General features: G+C 47.0%; 4 protein-coding genes across 4 annotated transcripts; 1 reads left to right on the forward strand and 3 right to left on the reverse strand.

Annotated features, from left to right (window-relative positions):
• Positions 1 to 1,773: 1,773 nt before the first annotated feature.
• J7337_009389 (uncharacterized protein) lies at positions 1,774 to 2,328 on the forward strand (the record flags this gene model as incomplete). The annotated part of the gene is made up of 1 exon (XM_044826987.1): positions 1,774 to 2,328. One exon carries the CDS (start codon positions 1,774 to 1,776, stop codon positions 2,326 to 2,328), a length of 555 nt encoding a protein of 184 aa, XP_044677581.1.
• A 360-nt stretch (positions 2,329 to 2,688) lies between these two features.
• Positions 2,689 to 3,243, reverse strand: J7337_009390 (uncharacterized protein; the record flags this gene model as incomplete). The annotated part of the gene is made up of 1 exon (XM_044826988.1): positions 2,689 to 3,243. One exon carries the CDS (start codon positions 3,241 to 3,243, stop codon positions 2,689 to 2,691), a length of 555 nt encoding a protein of 184 aa, XP_044677582.1.
• A 387-nt stretch (positions 3,244 to 3,630) lies between these two features.
• J7337_009391 (uncharacterized protein) lies at positions 3,631 to 6,117 on the reverse strand (the record flags this gene model as incomplete). The annotated part of the gene is made up of 2 exons (XM_044826989.1): positions 3,631 to 5,903; positions 5,955 to 6,117. The coding sequence occupies 2 exons, from the start codon at positions 6,115 to 6,117 to the stop codon at positions 3,631 to 3,633; spliced, it is 2,436 nt and encodes an 811-aa protein (XP_044677583.1).
• Positions 6,118 to 9,623: 3,506 nt separating this feature from the next.
• J7337_009392 (uncharacterized protein) lies at positions 9,624 to 9,848 on the reverse strand (the record flags this gene model as incomplete). Its single annotated transcript, XM_044826990.1, is given in 2 exon segments — positions 9,624 to 9,810; positions 9,826 to 9,848. The coding sequence occupies 2 exon segments, from the start codon at positions 9,846 to 9,848 to the stop codon at positions 9,624 to 9,626; spliced, it is 210 nt and encodes a 69-aa protein (XP_044677584.1).
• Positions 9,849 to 18,389: the final 8,541 nt, after the last annotated feature.

The raw sequence follows: 18,389 nt of genomic DNA on the forward strand, positions 1-18,389 counted from the left end.
TTGTTGGTAAAGCCAACCTCCTGTGTTCAACCTCCAATTTCTTCAACACGTCTCCACCAGTGAATCCATTGAGAGTGGTCTCGCGTTTGGAGACTTGTAGACCAATCCCTTTTTAATAAAAAGTATAAAAGAGTTTGGCTGGGATTACGTGCCTTGCTTTTTGTGTTCGGTAGTTATGCAGAATATCCACCTTTGAAGAATCTTTCTAGGGTTAAGTGAATGCACGTCTTGGACTTGGTTTCATGATGGGCTTGGGAGCGTGTATAAGTTTGATGCATCGCGCTTTGATGTTGGATTAATGCTGTCATGTTTCGGGTTGGTTCTTGAATGTATTGAATGTAAATCCGTGCTCAACTTCAATGGTCCGTTCATGGTTCAATTGATGTTGCCAGTCAACTCTTGGCCAATATATGCGTCTGTTGCATCAATCATGAGACGACCCTCTGGTCTATGATTCAGCAATACCTCTGACACCTATCATTCCTTGACAAATATCGTCAATCGCGTCCATGTGGCATTTAGCGAGCTCGCCAGTGGTTATCTGATCAGCCCTACGCCACGGATCGAGCCACGGCACGCATCTACGCGACTTGATCCTTACCTCAGCCAAGGTACCCTACATCGTTTTTATATCACAAGAGAACTTCACAAAAACGCATCAGAATTGGCATCATGCCTATTTAAAATAGAAGTACTTGCTTTTATCTGTATCAATTATGCCTAGAAAGACATTTTCATTGTAGAACTGCTGTTCTGGGCAAAATAATGAGCCAAGCTAGTCAATCATCCAAAAGTTGGTGATAGCTTCATCCCTTCTCCCCAAAAACGACCTGGAACCGCATTGTTTAGTCCTCATACCTCTGGTCTTTCTCCTGTTTTAAACCATTATCCAAGGGCTAGCTCTTCCAGGTTACTGATAAATACCTTATAAAAGATTACAGTGACATTCGTCTCGTCTTGCACTCTGAGCATTTCGAGGGATCAGCCCCCTTCTGCTTGTGCTTCACCTCTCGTCGGCATTCCTTCCCCTTCTTGGAGTCCTTGCAGAAGTCATCGCCGAACTCGACATTGACACAGTGGCCGCACTTTCGGCACGATGTTGTAGTGATCCAGTTGATACACATGTTTGATCTAGTGTTAGTTGTTGTCTGGGTTTGGGGTTATCTGAGGTTGGGATGGGGATATTGATGTTGGTTTGAGATGTTAGTAATTGTTGGAATGAAGTGAAGAGTATCTGGACTGTTGCATGGAGGAGAGGCTGACTTTATATAGTTTTTCAAGGACCGGATGCTATGAAGTTAATGTCAGAGGTGTCTAAGTCATGTCATGCTCACTTATCGAGTGTTGAGATTGAGTTCAGTGAATATACACTGTTCTTTTGTTCAGTAATTAAACAAAGGACACCGCACGTAAGTTAATGTCTGCCGTTGTAATGTTCACTCATCACTCATCGCATGATGGACAAAGAGTTGTCTTGTCGGTCACTGTCAGCCTCAACTGACAAAAGGCAAGATAGGCATTGGCAAATAAACCCAGCAAAAGTTAGGTATCCTAAGCTCAGGCTACCTATATTACCTCAGTCTTTATTACTTAGGATCATGGCCCTGAGCTTTCTTTCCTCCCCTGCTTTAGCTAGTGGTAACTTCCTAGAGCTGAGCATCAAAGCACAGATGTGTTCCTGACAACGCCAGGGAAGACCATTCTCTCTTCTTCATCTCATCGTTAAAGTCACTGATCGAAAACTAGATACATACTGTCATCTCCATTATCGCCATGTCTCACAATAGTATAGATGAAGCGGCCTTGAAGATGCTTGACGAAATGGAGGATGAGCAACGCCTCAAAGACGCCTTCCAAGATGGCTGGCACCCTGGCCTTCCCATTCCAATGCCCAAAGAACCCATCTACAAGTTCTCCGAGTCCGCTCTTCAGGTCGGCTACTTCAGAGAAGATCTCCCCGGCCACCCCCTGTCCCTATCTGCCAGCCGCAAGAAGAACGCGAAAGCATACCTCATGGTGAAGCGCATCGATAGCGACATGCCCAGGACATTTTTTCTTTGGTGCGACGCTGATGGTAACCCCGTTAATAAAAGGTACATCCAGATAGCTGAAGGCCTTGTCATTCAAGATCTGAAGCGGGACCTGATGGTGATGTATAACAACCATGAGATATGGCTTACCATGGACTACAACGAAGAACTCAAGGTTGCGAAGGACCGAATGGCTCTCAAGCGATGCGAGATAAGGGGAGAGACTTACGAGCTTCCTGCCGATCAAGAGGGGGGGATAGGGAGCCATGGCTTTGCAGTGAGGCTGATCCAGAGCTGAACTGAGGTCTGTTGTGGTAATTGATGGGATCAGAACCAGAATAATGGACGATGGCGGTGTATCAGGATTCCCGTTATCAGGTAGCAGTGGCTTTTCAAGCTATGTTTTGTACAACAAGCACGATGGGATATTTCAGCGGTTAGTTTGCAGCGTTGGGAATAGTACTAAGAATCACTTTCATCCCAATAGTTGATCTGTGATAACTTGGGAGTTTATAAGAAGTTTTAGCCCCAAGGGCATAAAGTGACTCTAGAGGTATATGAGTAGCTACTACTCTTCTGTAAAGATGATCAGGTACCCCATCGTCCTGATCGCCATCATCCTTTATTCTCATACCCCCAATTACCACACCATCAGACCTCAGTTCAGCTCTGGATCAGTCTCGCTGCAGAGCACATCCTTCTTGATGTAAGGAATGAACCGTTCAATCCGATCTTCATCATCAATGACAGGCGGCTCAGCCGTTCCCCTCTCCGCAAACTTGACAAGCATACGCCGAGCCACCATAACCAAGATGGCACAATTGTAGTCTTTCACAAGCCTCTCCTCCTGAGCGTTGTACATCTCTACCAAATCCTTCTTCAACTTCTTGACAACGAGACCCTCAGCCATCTCTATGCAGTCCTTCTCCACGGCCTCGCCATCCGCATCACACCACAGGAAACCAGTCTTGTCTCCGTCGCGCTTCACCATGAGATAGGCCTTCGCGTCTTTCTTGCGGTTGGCTGATGGGGAGCCATCGCTGGGAATGTCGTCTTTGAAGTGACCGACTGGGAGAGCAGACTCTGAGAATTTGTAGACGGGCTCATGGGGCATGGGGACTGGGCATGTGGAGCTCCATGGGCGGCGACCATATGCAAAGTCTTGTTCAATGGCGTCGGTGATTGACTGCATGCCTTGGGGATTGCGGGACATGGTGATGCTGAGGTATTGAGGTCAGTATCTTAGTTTTGGACCAAGTGCGATGACTTACAAGAGGAGAACCCCGAGGACTCTTCGTGAATGGTTGTAGGGTCCGGAGATGATGGACTTGCGGTGTTGAGGAGAAAAGGAAACAGAAATACTCTCCGCTGCTGTCAGGAAGGCATCTGTGCTTTGATGCTCAGCTCAGCTGATTTGGTCACTGTCAACCTGCATCACTGTCAAACACTGCAAACCCCAGGAACAGATTATTTCCACTGGAGGAAGTACCATTACCTATCACTCATCAGTACTGTCGGAGGACACAAGCAGCTTTGAACTAACATTAACGTGAATTACTATCTAGGTACTTAGGGCATATCTCATACATCATAAACCTGTTTACGCCTCAACAACAGTAACCTTTGTCTCCTCCTTCAAGTCCCGACTGCTGAATCCAACACGAATAGTAAATTCTCCCTCAGGGATGAGCCACTTCTGAGAAATGATATCCCAGTAGCTCAGATCACGGCGCATCAGCTCAAAGCTGACACTCTTGCTCTCGCCAGCCTCAAGGAAGACCTTGTCGAAGCCACGGAGCTGCTTGGGTGGTGTACCGGCAGGCGCGCTGTCGGGGAATGTCACGTATAGCTGGGGGACAGTGGCGCCGTCGACCTTGCCCGTGTTGGAGACGGAGACGGTCACGTTGTAGACGGTCTCCCAGAGGGCGGGGTTGCCGCCGGGCTGCACGGGGAGATCCTCGGGCTGGGAGGTAATGTCGGATGCGAGTGGCTCAGCGGAGATGTCGGAGATTTCAAAGGTGGAGTAGGAGAGGCCGAATCCGAATTCGTAGCGGACGGAGATGTTGTGCGCGTCGAAATAGCGGTAGTCAATCTCGAGCTTCTCGTCGAACCAAGACTGCCAGTCCTCCTTGCCGGTGGTGTTGACGGCAGTGGTGGGGGGAGCGTTGTAGTCGGTGCCGTTGAAGGCGATGGTGTAGGGAAGACGACCAGAGGGGTTGACATCGCCGTAGAGGAGGTCAACGAGGGAGTTGCCAGACTCCTGACCGGGGAAGTGGGCAGCGAGAATAGCAGTGACGTTGGGATGGTCAGCCCAAGGAAGAGTGTTGATACCGGAAGAGTGGGTGACGACGACAGTGTTGTTGCAGTACTTGGCCACAGACTCGACAACATCGTTACCGTCCCAGTCAACGGAGAGGTGCTCACGATCAGCAGCCTCCTCAGCCCAAGTCTTCAAGAAAACGAGGCAGACATCGGGAGTAGCAGGGATCCAGAGATCAGTGACGTTGGTGGTAGCAATAAGAGTGTTGTTCATCCACTGCTGAACAAGAGTACCGTCCTGCTTAGCACGAGCATTGATGGCGGCTAGAGGCGAAACAAGGTATGTCAAACGACCAGTTCCAGAGCCACCACCAGCAACAAGAGTGCCAAATTCGTAGTCATTCTGGTTGTAGAAACCCTCAGTGATATCACCAGCATCGTTGCCAAAGACAGCGATGGACTTGGGCTTCTTAAGGGGAAGGGCGTTCTTCTCGTTCTTGAGAAGGACGGTAGACTCGGCGCCGTGCTTGCGGATCAAGTCGCCGTGGTTACCGCGGACGTCACGGCTGCGCTCGCCGGTGAGGTTGAACTCGCGGAACCAGGAGCTCTTGGGGCTGAAGGTGTTGAGATCACCGCTGGAGGGGTCGACGGAGGGATAGTCCTTGTCCTGGCCGAGCCAGAAGTAGGGAGTCATGATGCGGGTGATCATGTCGTTGACGCGGGTCTCGTCGAGGGTGCCGTTGGTGACGGCGCGGGTGAGGTTGCCGCCGAAGAAGGACTTGGTAAAGTATGTTCCGTAGGCACCGATACCACCGGGCATGTCCATGTCGAGACCGCTGTTGATGGCAGCAACACCGGCGTGGGTGGCACCCCAATCTGACATGACGTAGCCCTGGAAACCAAGCTCATCACGCAGAATTCCGTTGAGGACCTTTGAGTTCTGGCAGCTGTAGGAGCCGTTGAGACGCTGGTACGAGCACATCATGCTGGAAGCCTTGGCATGAACAGCATTGGCAAAGGGCCAGAGGTAAAGCTCGTGCATGGTTCGATCATCCATGTTAGACGAAAGAGCCTCCTTGTCAACCTCACCAATATACCCATCCTTGACAAAAGTAGGGTTTCGCATGACCTCCTGCTCATTACCGATAAAGTGCTTCGCAGTAGCCTGAACACCAGCATCTTGATGTCCCATGATGGTCTCCTCCATCGCAATACCAGTGAGGTAAGGGTCCGGCGAGAAACCCTCCCAGTTACGACCAGAGTATGCCGAGCGGCCAAGAGGACCGGCGACGGGGCCGAGGAGGATGTGAGCACCCTTGGCCTTGAACTCTTGACCCATCGCGAGACCGCGCTGGTAGAGGAGGTCCTTGTCCCATGATGAAGCGGCTGATACACCAGCGGGGAAAACACTGGCGTAGTCTGCTACTCGGATGGCGAGGGGGCCGTCGTGAAGACAGAGACCGTTGAAGTTGAGACGGGGAATGGCGACGATGTTGCCGACGCAAGGACCTGGAGTTCCTGTGACCATGTCGGCCTTTTCCTCGAGGGTTAGTTGGGAGACAAAGTTTTGAGCCTTGGCGAAGGCATCTTCCCAGCCCTTGCCAGTAGCATTGTCTAGAATGTCAGTACAGCCTCAGTGTCACTTGGTGTAGTTGGTGAACATACTGGCAGGGTAATGAGGCGAATGGCCGTACTGTCCAAGAATAGTGGTGTTCTTGGGCTGGACCCAGCTGAAAGCATCTTCAGCGCGATCACTCGCATCGTAGGCTTGGGCATTGACACCCGCGGCCAAAAGACCCGAGACCAACACAGATCGAATGCTAGCCATTGTGACAGTCTAAGAGATGAATGGCGCTCAGTGATGATGATCTCTTTTCTTTTCAGGCTATGACTACAGCTTATATATCCCCAGCACCGGCTACACTTTCCCTCCCCTCGGCGATCACCAGTCCAACCTCTTGCTCATCCTTCAAAACTTGCGTGTCTGCGTCATTGCAAAATTCTGTAAGTGCTAGCGTCGGCTTCGATTCCTTTGCTCCCCCGCACAGAAGAAGGAAAAACGACTCACTAGCTCACATGGACGATGCGGAGTAGCATTGTCCTACTGTCCTTTCACTGGCGATGTCCCGTCGTGTGATGCCATTCCCAGTTTAATCTCCATCGGCCAACTCTCACAGCCTCAGATCTACCGCAGCTTAGCCGCTGCGTCCAATGGAAGATATTCCCGAGTGTTGGTGATGGTGTCATGCCCCAGGTTTACCACTCCACAGAATGAATAATACGGCCGCTATCTGACCGAGGATCCGAAGTTCTCCCAGCGAGTTCACACTGAGTGAGTTTATCGATTGAGTTAGTCTTTTCATCTCAATTGCCAGGGTTGAGGGAAAGCCGGGGGAGACAGCTTCTTCTCCGCAATTGAAATCGGCCCTGTTGTGGACTCGCACGCTTCGTTCATGCGGAGAAATTAACGTTGGTTGATGGAGATCGGAATCAAACAAACTCATACATACGAACTGTATACCTAGAAACAGGTGCTGAACACACATGAACCTTGGTTTCTCCCTGTAGCTGTCAAATTTCAAGGTTATGAGTCTTTTTTTCCCGGCTTCTCCGCGATGGATTGTTTTTGACATAACCCGTTTATCGACCCAGTGCAGTGGCCTGGTGACGCTGATGTTACAGTGGCTTCGGCCCGGAGTCGTTACCGTTCAGGCCATCATGACGGGACGATATGTATTTTATCTGGGTTCTAACGTTATCAGCCACGCGACAGTTCAATTGCTCTCGCTAATATGTTCGTATCGAGTTCCGCATCTCGAATGACAATCTAAAACTCCCGTTTACAAGTGCCGTTGTGCTTTGATGCTCTTTACCATCGGTGTATACTCGGCCATGGTATTCTAAAGGTGCATGACTTTATTCCCATCATGGACAGCCACGATATGTGCAGTGGAGGACTCGGAATTATGTTTACGCCCGAAAAGTCAATCGACTTTTACCAGTCTCGTGGTCATGTTCATGGTTCTGGGGGTTACATTGGAGAAGTTGGGTTCATTTTGACTCGATGAAATCTGGAGGTGCCACATTTCTGAGTAAGGAAGTTGGTCGCGTTCATCGTTGGCCGGATGTGACGATGTTTTGAGTGTAGCTTCGGAATTGGCATGGCGATCCCTGCTGGATGTAATTGTTCGAACCGTTCTGCCGGACTTTCGGTGAGTGATATAGTCCCGCAATGTTGAGATGAATTATTAAACAATGGAGATGTTGAAGACACAGCCGGTATCGCAGACTTACACGAGACTAGTAGTGAGTTTAAAGTGCTGACCAGGGATTGTCGGGGATCTCGGTAGCTGACAAAACACAATGCTTACCTCTCAACATACACTTTCAGATTTCATTGATATGTAATTGCGGAGAATACAAGAACAGAGATACTTTACTGCATTTGTCTACTAAGATTGAGAACGTTAATGACTGGAAAAGGTCATTGAAGCTCTTCCTTCAGGGTAACCATCCCGCCTTACCCAATGACCTCTAGCCTTCGTTTCCTCACAAATTTCCGGCTCGGCGACGGGAAGTAAAACTCCGGGGCTGGGCAATCTCCACTTCTGACCTTAGACCTCAACATTACCTTGCTTACCATCTGGTTCGCAGCGCTTGCAAAACTGACTATCAACATAAGAGCTGTGATCAGCCGGCTCTTCAAGACACGCCCTTTCCTCGATCTCGTCAATGCGGTTCATGCTTAGACCACTCGTCACGGGGCTCATGACAAGAGAGCAGAAGGACTTGTTGGAGGTGTAGTCGATGAGATGGCGGCAGGATTCGCAGATGGTAGCGGTGCTAGATAGCTGACACATTTTGGTGAGTTTGGTTTGGTAAAGATGTTGAGTTTGTGTTTTTGTGTTTTTGTGTTTGTGGTGAGTTGACTCTTTGTTCCAGTTGAGTTGTTTGTGAATGATATGATGATGTGATATGTTGGTTATTCAAGGAGGGAAACCTGTTGTACTTATTTGAGAGACAAGCGAGGCTTCATTTGTGTGTTCATGGGTACATAGGAGAATCCGAGCGATCGTGCAAAGTTTTCGAAGTGATAAATGTTTCCACCGGACAAGGAGGTACACGCTGGGCACTTTGGCATTCCGGATACAGAGCCTTTCGTTCATACGAACAGGATATCGAACTGACCCCAGACTATGACGTTGTCGTTTGTATATTAATTCATACAGAACAACGCAACCATGAACTCGTCCTCTGATCAGGTAAATCAACAGTCCACCCTCCCTTTGCCCTTCGCCCGCGCCCTCGCCCTCGCTTCCTTGCACTGCAAACACTCCTCCTCATGAACATAGATGGTATCATGCCTTGTCGCCGTAAAGCAAATACCCGGTCTGCTTTGAAGAGAATGAGCGCATTTTATTTCTTCCAAGGGCATGGAGATGAGGTAGGAGCATTTTCTGCAGAGATAACCTGTGCTGTGGATAGTGCACATTCGGAACTTTGGTTGATTAGAAGGGTGAAAAGAGAGAGTTGATATCTTATTATCAACAAGTTTATAGGATAAGGAAGCTGTTTAAATGTCTGGATGAAATTCTTATCATGAAGTGTTTCACCGAAGAACCGTTAAGATACCGAATGTCGTGCTCTGTATCACAGACTGCGGGTACATCCTTTCACAAACCCTCAGCCCAAGACATAAAGCATCACCGAGACGTTGAGGGCAAGAGATATACGAGCAATGGCCCTGGTTAAGGGAGTATGTTACGTCCAGATACCAAAGCTAAACCTCTAAAGCTTACGTTTAACTCCCCTCTGAGCCTCTTTCTTCTTCTTAGCACAGTCCTTACAATTCTTCTGATCCGTATGAATAGTCGACGCCACTATCTTCTGCTTTACGCAATCTTTGCCTGATTTCTTGGCAGGGTCACACTTTTCTGTCACGGTTTCATGGTCGATGATGTGGCCGCAGGCCCGGCAACGATATTTGGTAAAGACTAGGTTGCACATGCTGATGGTAGAGAGTGGAGAGTTACGAGATATAATTGGAAAGTAGAGGGCTCGAGGTACAGAGTTATATATGCACAACGACGTTGAAAGATTGGAGTGTCACGGTGGCGTCTTCATTCTATCGTCGGTGTCCAGATGTGTCACGGTGAGGGAATCATGTCAGACTTGTGCAATGTTTCACAGACACTGCTATCAGTAAAAGTCGACAAATCGTATTCAGACTATCAGTGAGATTGCTTCACTACCCAATCCGCCATGTTATGCCCAAAGCTCAGCGTCAATCCAGTCATGATTCTCAAAGCATTAGGCTCCTTTCGCACGAAGTGTTTATTCACCCTCAGCCTCAGTCTTGCATTCCTTAGCCTTAGCCTTAGCAGCCTTGGCCTTGCACTGAGGACACTTGGAGGAGTCGATCACGGAAGTCGTCTGCATACGCGTCTTCTTGCATGGGACTTCAACATTATCCGCGTCCTTGCAATAGGCTGTTCGAGGGACGGGGTTTTGATGGCCGCATCTGATGCAGACGTACCGGGTGGTGTGAATGAAGCACATGGTTGAGAGTAGAGTTTGTTCTTAGCAGTGATGGAGTGTTTTTGAGTGTAGAGTGAAGAGATAGGTTGTGAGATAAATTGGAGATCTTGGAGATGGGATGAGGTGGGTGTAGTGGTATTTATACTTGGAGTTCTGCTGGAGCCTTTTAATCTTGGTCATTCAAACGACAATAACTCACATTCACTGTTGAGTCTGAAAGACTGAAGCGACGTTTGTATGGTTATTTAGGACATAAAGACTCACAGGACTTTAGCGTCTCTTAGGCGAAGCACTGAACAATCATCAAACGCATCAGAAGATATCAAACGCTCTCACTATATCTCACTATCCCTGCCTGACCTGGTAGGAGCAACAAACCTATAGCCGAATAGCTAGCTACAACCCAGTATAGGCTAAACTATTGCTTCTTCAACTTTGCAGCTTTGCAAACCTTGCATCCCAATTCACTCTCCTTTTGCTCACCCCCATTTTTGTATCGTTTGAGACATCGCTCCCCTTTGTTTGCCTTGTTGCATTTCTGACGATCCATGTCAGTTCTGATATGATTGCTGCATTTCTGGCATATTATCTTGACGTGATAGACAATGCACATTGCATAGGATCATACGAGTGGATTTTCTAGCGAGGTAGTTGTTAGTTTGGATCATTCGAAGGGGTTTTCGTTGGTGAGTGTTTGGGCACGTTTGCTTAACTGGAACGAAGGGGATGGGGAGCATGGTTATATACTCGTTTAATAGCTGCTAAACACTGAGGTCACCGGGCAGGTGAGCCGAGGGTCATGAAGTGGTTGATGATCGTCACTGGTTCCCTAGGAGGAGTATTGCTGAAGTCAATCATCACGTTTCTATGGACAGCTTCCAATCGCCATATCTGATACCACAATAAAGGATGAGTGATCTCAAGATCAAGAAAGTTAGCCAAAGGCCGCTGTATCAAATGTAAGAATATTTAGAGATCATCAAAAACTATGCAAAGTTCAGAATTTGACATTGTTTTATTATCCCAAGAGCGAGCTCCAGAATACGCCTCTAGGCTTCTAGGTAAGTATAATATCTGATTCTATAGCAAAGAATTCCGAAACCAACCTATAAAACTTTCCCATGTGCTAGCAAAGCACAGGGCTCAATTGCCTGAGACAGATCAGAAGCCCCCATTCATTTCTTTCCACTCTTCTTCCTATCTATTGAGTATTTCGAGTAGTTGCTCGCGGATACTTTCTTCGTGATATATATATTATCCTGCTTGCATTTAGTGGTGCCGTAATGCGGACACTTGTCTCGCTTGAGCTTTGTGTCGACGGTCTTGCCGCAGTTGGCACAGACCTCAGTGGTGTTGATCATGCGACACATGGTGAATACTATAGTAATGTGAAGATGTGGATGGGTTGCTAGTAGTAAAAGTTGGACTGTGAAGTGGGAAGGAAGTTGGAGATTGAAGGATGGATTGATTAGGAAGGGAGAGGAAGTGGGTTTATAGTCGAGATCATGATGAACTGTTCGTAACTGATCTTGATGTTGTTCGTAAAGGTGAAGGAACACGTTCATGAACATGGGATACTAATTGTATAATGGCTTTGTTGTGCTGAACATAGGCCATTCAGATAGTGTAAACGCTCTGAACAGATCATGTATGAAGAGAACAATAGTATATATGCCCTGAATCATTGCAATCTATCAGATCGATGTTGGGTTTAAAGGTGCTGCGGTTTATTGTTCTAGTGATAGAAGTTGGCAAACTCTAGTCCAAGGTCGAACGTGATTGCGATATTGGCCACCAAAATGTAGCAAATTCGTCAAGGATCCAATCTGCATCCTAACAACCAGTGGATCTTCGCAGCTAATCACCAATCTTTCTATTTGCAAGAGACCCTGTGATATTCGCCTCGTAATGATTTAACTCGCGGCGTGGTCCAGAGTTCATTTGTATGATTAAGGGCGTCGTAGAAGTCTGTACAAGGTTAACAAACGGCTTCCCCCAACTCCAGAGAATCACTCACATTTACCAAAGTCCATCATCGCCGACCGTACGTGAGTCTCAAATGTCGCATAATAGTAGAAGTACTACCCTGCGGAGGCTGCGACATAAAGGGAACCTGACTCTCCGGCGGAAATGAGGCGCACAAGATGCAAAGGTCAGCCTCGCACTTGAAGCTCAAGTTCAAGTCGGTCTTTCCGCAGCGCTTTTCCTGGTGGTAGCGCGGGCACTCTTGACACTCGATTTCTTCGTAGATATCGTTGTTGCAGCGCATGCAGTAGAAGACGCGGGTTATGGCTAAGCACATGGTGGCGGTTGTGACGTGGTTGCTCTGAGGTTTGTTTGTTTTGAGGGATTGAGAGAAAAAGAAAAGAGCGAGCGCGATGCTGGAGAGATCTTGAATAGAGATTGAGTTCAGAAGGACTATGGACCTCTCTGCAGATATTGCATCTGTCTAGAGTGAAGGGAATTCAATGCAGTGTTTGACACTGCCGCCTCGTTAAGCAAGCAATACTAGACAAGCCACTCGTTATCACCCAATGCAGGTACCCGTAAGAAGTCACACACCTAGGTATAAAAGGATAATCCTCTAAATAAGACTCAAATTGAAGCTACATATGCTAAAAGAAGCCATTCCTCACAGTAATACTCCCAAGTTGCCCTGCTACCGCCGTGCGATAACGACTTCAATCGGAGGATAACGCGCCAAACACTCTCCACAGATCTCCTCTTGATTCCACAACGTCACTGGGTATTCATTCCCACACGATGCGAATAGCCTGCTCCTCGTTTCGCTGGCCTTCCTGCACATAAGACCATGTTTCTCAAAGTTCCACCGGTTCCCGCAGACAGGGCACATGTAATGGATAGTTAGATCGTGGCACATTTTGATATGTTAATTAACTCGGCTTTCGTGGTTTCTTTCTTCGAAGAAATGACGAACGTTTGAGATTTGATTAAATGAAGTTATGCCATGGCTTGAGATGGAGGAATTTATAGCTAACTCCAGAGGGATGAGAATTGAAGACTGAAGAGGATGATAGTTGTCAGAACACTCTTCTGAAGGCACTTAATCACAAAATTTGAGGAGAACAAAGCCATAGCCTAGTGATACACTGCATATTATCTGTGCAGAGGGTGCGAAATGTGATTTGTCAAAATAACCCGAAAGTGTCGCAAGATGGGCTTCGTAGCAGGATAGGGATAAGTAAGTACAATTACAATACGTTACAAGTCCACAGCGCAAAACCTTACCTACCTACCTCACCGATTCTATTCACTGCCACAGAGCTGAAATGCCACATGACCGTTGCGAAAAACGCCCACTTCACACAAGCCACATCTCACAGGCCATCCTATATGTCACGGTCTCTTATCTTTAAGGTGCCTATGGATAAGGTGGACGTAACCGCGGGAGAACGAAGTGCTCAGGGCGAGGAAGCTCCGGCTCCTTAGGATTTGCGCAGGTCCTACATGTCTCCTGATGATTCCATATCATTTCTGAGTACCTGCTCCCGCACGACCCAAAGACTCCTGTTGAAGAACGGCAAGCTCGTTCACATCTCAGACTGTGTCTGTCAGAGTCGATTCTGTTGCTGCACACTGAGCACATGTAGTTGACTGTTACGTGGTAGCACATTTTGAGGGGAATGTGTATTATTAAGTTGTAAGTTTGGGAGATAGATACACAGACTAGGCAGCGTTGAAATTCGTGGTCGGAGGGTAAAGGAGGAATGTAAGACATAGGGGATTTATAGCCATAGCTTTAGTGTGATGACAGTGAATGGCAAGTCGTTATGGAGTCTTGACTCTCAGGTTGCAGCGTGTAAGGAGGGAGTGATGTTTTGGAAGGTAAGTGAAGATGATACACGTCGGTGATTGTGAAAGAGTTGTTTGCAGTCGTGATGCGTCGTCGCCAAGCACATTCCTCCTCAGAACAAACAAAAAATGATCGCCATATACATCCAACAACTCCTCAAGCCAACTGTGTCTTGGTTTCACTATTAAGTGTAACCTTATTCCACTTCCGATCATCAGGCGGACACTGCTGACAATATTCCGACACACTCGCAACAACCCCATCATCCGTGTATCCGCACGACCCCATAGCCTTTGACTCAGTCTGTTGCGCAATTTGACAAATCTCCCATTCATATCCCTTCCTGATGCATACGCTGCAGTACATGCAGTAAAAGTGCGTAAAGTGTTCAGTGCACATGATGGATGTTTGCTGATTGGTTGTGTGCACTTGTGACGCAGAAACTCAGTGCTCAATGATAGAAACGACAAAAGATAAAGAAAACTGCATATTTTTGCGTTTGGTGGCTTACGAGGCTTTTTGAATCACAGTTGGCGGTTGAATAATACCAAGACCCTGAAAAGCCTCACTAGGCATCCATGCAGCAGGGGTATGGTTCAGCTGCACAAAATAGGCAAATCATGTTTTTATCAGCGCTCTAGTCGCACTGAAGTACCAAAAAGAGGCCTCGCCAATTACAGGGATGCACGTGTAGATTGCGACTTTGGAGAGCCTGTGACTTGTGGCCCCCAGTTGTGAAAACAGGGGCTTTGAAAAGGTCGTTGGTATTGCGGCCGGCGTCACACGAATCAAGCTGTGTGATTGTTTGTTAAACGCCCGCTACAGTGATTAGAGTAACTCTGTCACATGTTACTTTTGAACTGTTGCTGTTGTATTGAGAAGAGTTACCAATGATCAGATGCGGACGACATACGTCGCAACACCACGATGCCCCTAGGTCTGCACATGATGACTTGGGATTTCCTCAATTGGAAATATGCGCATGAGGTGCGAAAGATGTTCGCTGTGTACAAAGGGCATAACATGTACGATGTCTAGTGACTGATTCAGACCACCACAAGGTTGAACGACGCAGCTGAAGAAAGATTGGTGCTGTAGTACTGGTATAACAAACATCGAAGGAGGCCATGAAGAGTCTGGTATACCCGACCAGAATTTGGGTATAAAGGTGCCCCCAGGGAGTAGGAGAATAGCTTGAGCAAGAAATAATTATAATAGAAATCGAGAGACAACTAAAACTATATACAGGGGTTATAGGACATCCGGATTCCATGGCAATCTGGCAAGTATGTTCATCCTCAGAACAGAGCCATCCGCGTTCTCTGTATGTGGAATGTTCAGGTTCCAAGTGAAAGAACAAACAGACCCGCATATATATACCGAGAAATGAACCCGCAGCAGCAGATGCGAAGCCAAAAGGTCCAAGTCGTGGCCAGAAACAAGCCAAGACACAGACTACGGCATCTGATACTATTATACAACATATCCACAGAAGCGTTGTCGTCGACTTATAGCATACAACAGCAGCAACAAGATCATCATCCCAGCATCTTCATACTATACACCATTGCTCAATACGTCTCAGCCAGATCCAGAACCCAAATCATGTGTCGGGAAAACTACTTCCAGATGAAGTGTGAGGCTTGTGACAAAGAGCTGGGAACCAATATGACCCTTGATCGTTGCGAAGCAGGCTATTTCTTTCAAAACTATGAACTCTGTCCGAACGGTGTTCAGAGCTTGTTAGAGATCGTTGAGGTAAAGTGTTTGACATGCAAGGAGGAAGAGGATATGATGGATACTGATGAGTTGGCAGACATACTGTCCACACATATCTAGGTCTATTGGATGGGAAATGTGCTGACGGATCGGTTTGTCTGGTGGTGGTTAAAAGTGGAAGTGTAAGGAACGCAGGAAGTTAGTGAAATACAAACAACTTCTAGTGTGGCATCTGCAAAGACAGGTTGATAATAAATTTCTGCATATATATTTATTCAGAAGTTCGAACTGATGAATGAGACGATGGAGGTTTACGTATAAGAATCAGATCCAATAAAGTAGATGAAGTATGAGTTTAGACTTCGTAGTCACGCCTGTGATGAGTTGTGAAACGGAATCTCGCCCAGGAAGAGAATTACGTTAAAGGCGAATGGGACAGATGATATCTGAGAACAAGTGGCGAGAATCTGAAAGATTCTGAGGAGGTAATGTGAAGAAATTAACATATATTAGCGATATCATCCGCATTGTTTGGAATCTCCCCTTTCCCGGCTAGACTAGCAGTGAAGGCAGTCCCTGGAATGAATGCATAGGCGATATGGATCGTAGAGGAGAATGACAGGTTCTATCATTTAGGCGGTGCCAAGAAGCACAATGTTTCCTCTATTGGTCTTCCAGAACTCCTCGTATTGTTCGTAGCTACCAATGCCTGACTCTAGACGACAATGCTCTTGGTCCGTAAAAGATGCTTGACTACATTGAAGAAGTGCACCTCACTAACTTCTCCGCAGTATTGAAACTGATTCTTTGAGGTTTGCGACTGGAATGCTCGATACTGATTAGATGACGAATCGATGCTATCAGCCTGAGTGTGAAAAGTGAGCAGACTTGACTGAGGGCTCCTTCGACTTTGCCTTTCACCTAAAGCTAAGCAAGGACGGGATAAGAAAAGAAAAGAAAGGGCACTGCTGATTCATTGTCAAAGTTAGTGAAGTATGGACAAGTAGAAGCAGATTGAACACATGCCACCTTCAAGCTTGAATAGAAGGTATTAGCCATGAATACCTGGAGGGGAATGTCGGCCATTCAAATACGGGCTGGGTAACTATAAAACACTTATAGCTTTTCCATGGGCGGTCTCCCTTTTGGCCATAACGACAAAAACTGAAACACACCCCGAATACAAGATGTGCTGCAAGACTGCCGTTGAGCAACGTTTCAAAGGCTGCGGCGACTTGCTGCGCACAGGGTTCAAGCTTGACAAGTGCGTCGAGTGTGAGGAGAAAGGGACCTGCGAGAATGGTCTAAGGCAACTGTCCCATAGATTCGAGCACGGATGCAAGAAATGCCTGGAACTTCAGGAAGAACAAGAGCGTATGACGGCGCTGCATGCGCTGCGTTAGATGGGGAAGTGGTGATCAGTGACGTGCAATTATAACTGAGTTGCAGTTAGATAGGAGCTGGTGATATGGGAACCACCAATTTCATCCGTCACTCACGAGCAGCTAGATCAGCTTCAGCGAATCTGATGTGATTCCTTACAATAACGTATACATATACTGAACATTTATCATATGAAATACAGATAATGAGATTTTCGGTCATTAGAAATAACTATAAGTACTCGTCCATCCCCCTGAGGTTTGAGCCAATTCAGATTTCCAAGCATTAAGATCTTGCTCTATCCCTCGCCACGACCACCAGTACAATCATTCTCTCAAAACCACCTGAGTTCCAAAGTCTACTAGAACTTCAACAACATATGTACTTACAAACATCGAGTATGGGTTTGCATGGATTGCGGTAGGCAGACACCCGGACAAGCCATTGCTACTGACTGCAGTTTGCCAGTTACCTAGTCCCTGGTCGATGATGCCCAAGAGCCTATGACGTAGGGAATCTTATTCGGTCTTTGTGCAGGAGATGTGAGGAGGCCAGACGCAGCCGAAGTCGTAGGGCATGATAAATGAGATGTTGTGGCAGGTTGTTCTGTTACCTGAGATGGTCGCGTGGGTAAGGGGGACGTCTGATCATGGGGGGGAGACCCTTTTGAAAACAGTAGCTGAATGGATCACTTAAAACGTTGACGCCAATTCACTGACCAAATATCAATTTTTATGAAGTGATTAAAAGTTCTCAACCACAGGTTTCAACTTCGAGCAACAGCGAGAGTGAGTCTCTGACCCAAAAATGCTTTATCGCTCCGTTGAAATCGTAGACTGTGGCAATTCCATATTCTCCCAGTCCGTGATCAAGAATATATCTGAGAAATATGCCGGTGATATGCCACGTGAAGAGGAATATAAATAGTTATAAGACAATATGTTAAACTTGGACTCCTACATCCAGACAATTAACCTTATAGACGGCAGTCAACCCCATAACTCCACCCACACAAAACAGTACTTGAAGGAGAAAATGTGTCTAGCAACAACAAATACGCTGTACTGCGATGAGTGCGGCGGCTACATCAACGACTGGTATGACTTTGATCAATGTGAGGAGGCAGCAGACCCCAATAAAACTTGCAAAGGAGTCAGAAGAACCACCCAACGACATGGTGGGGAGAAATGCGACAAATGTATAGAGAAGGAGGAAGAGAAAAGAGGCCGCCGCTGAGGCGGTGGTCCTTGGAGTGGCATACTCATTCCTCAGATAGTTAAATAAATCATATCGTCATTCAAGCTGTAAAATTAGTTCGTGCCCAGTGACTTGACATTCCAAACGGTGATGGGTGTTGGTTAATGCGCTGAACAATGCGTGCCAGTGCTTAACAGGGCAAACGACATTCCATTTAGGCCGATGGCTTTCAATGTTTACTGGCTATTGTGCCATATTCAAAGTACCTATAGTTGTGAATGAGTAGCTCTCTATATTGTCAGTTTATTTTACTGTTTCATCTCATCCAAAAAACTCTCTGGTTCTCAGACTCGTCAAAAGCAGGCTGCAGTCAATCATCCACAAGCAGCATACGCTCTGAAATCTGCACAAGCGGCATCGCACCTTCGGAGACTTCCAGAAACTATATC

The sequence above is a fragment of the Fusarium musae genome, chromosome 7 (assembly GCF_019915245.1).
Source record: "Fusarium musae strain F31 chromosome 7, whole genome shotgun sequence".
NCBI lineage: Eukaryota > Fungi > Ascomycota > Sordariomycetes > Hypocreales > Nectriaceae > Fusarium > Fusarium musae.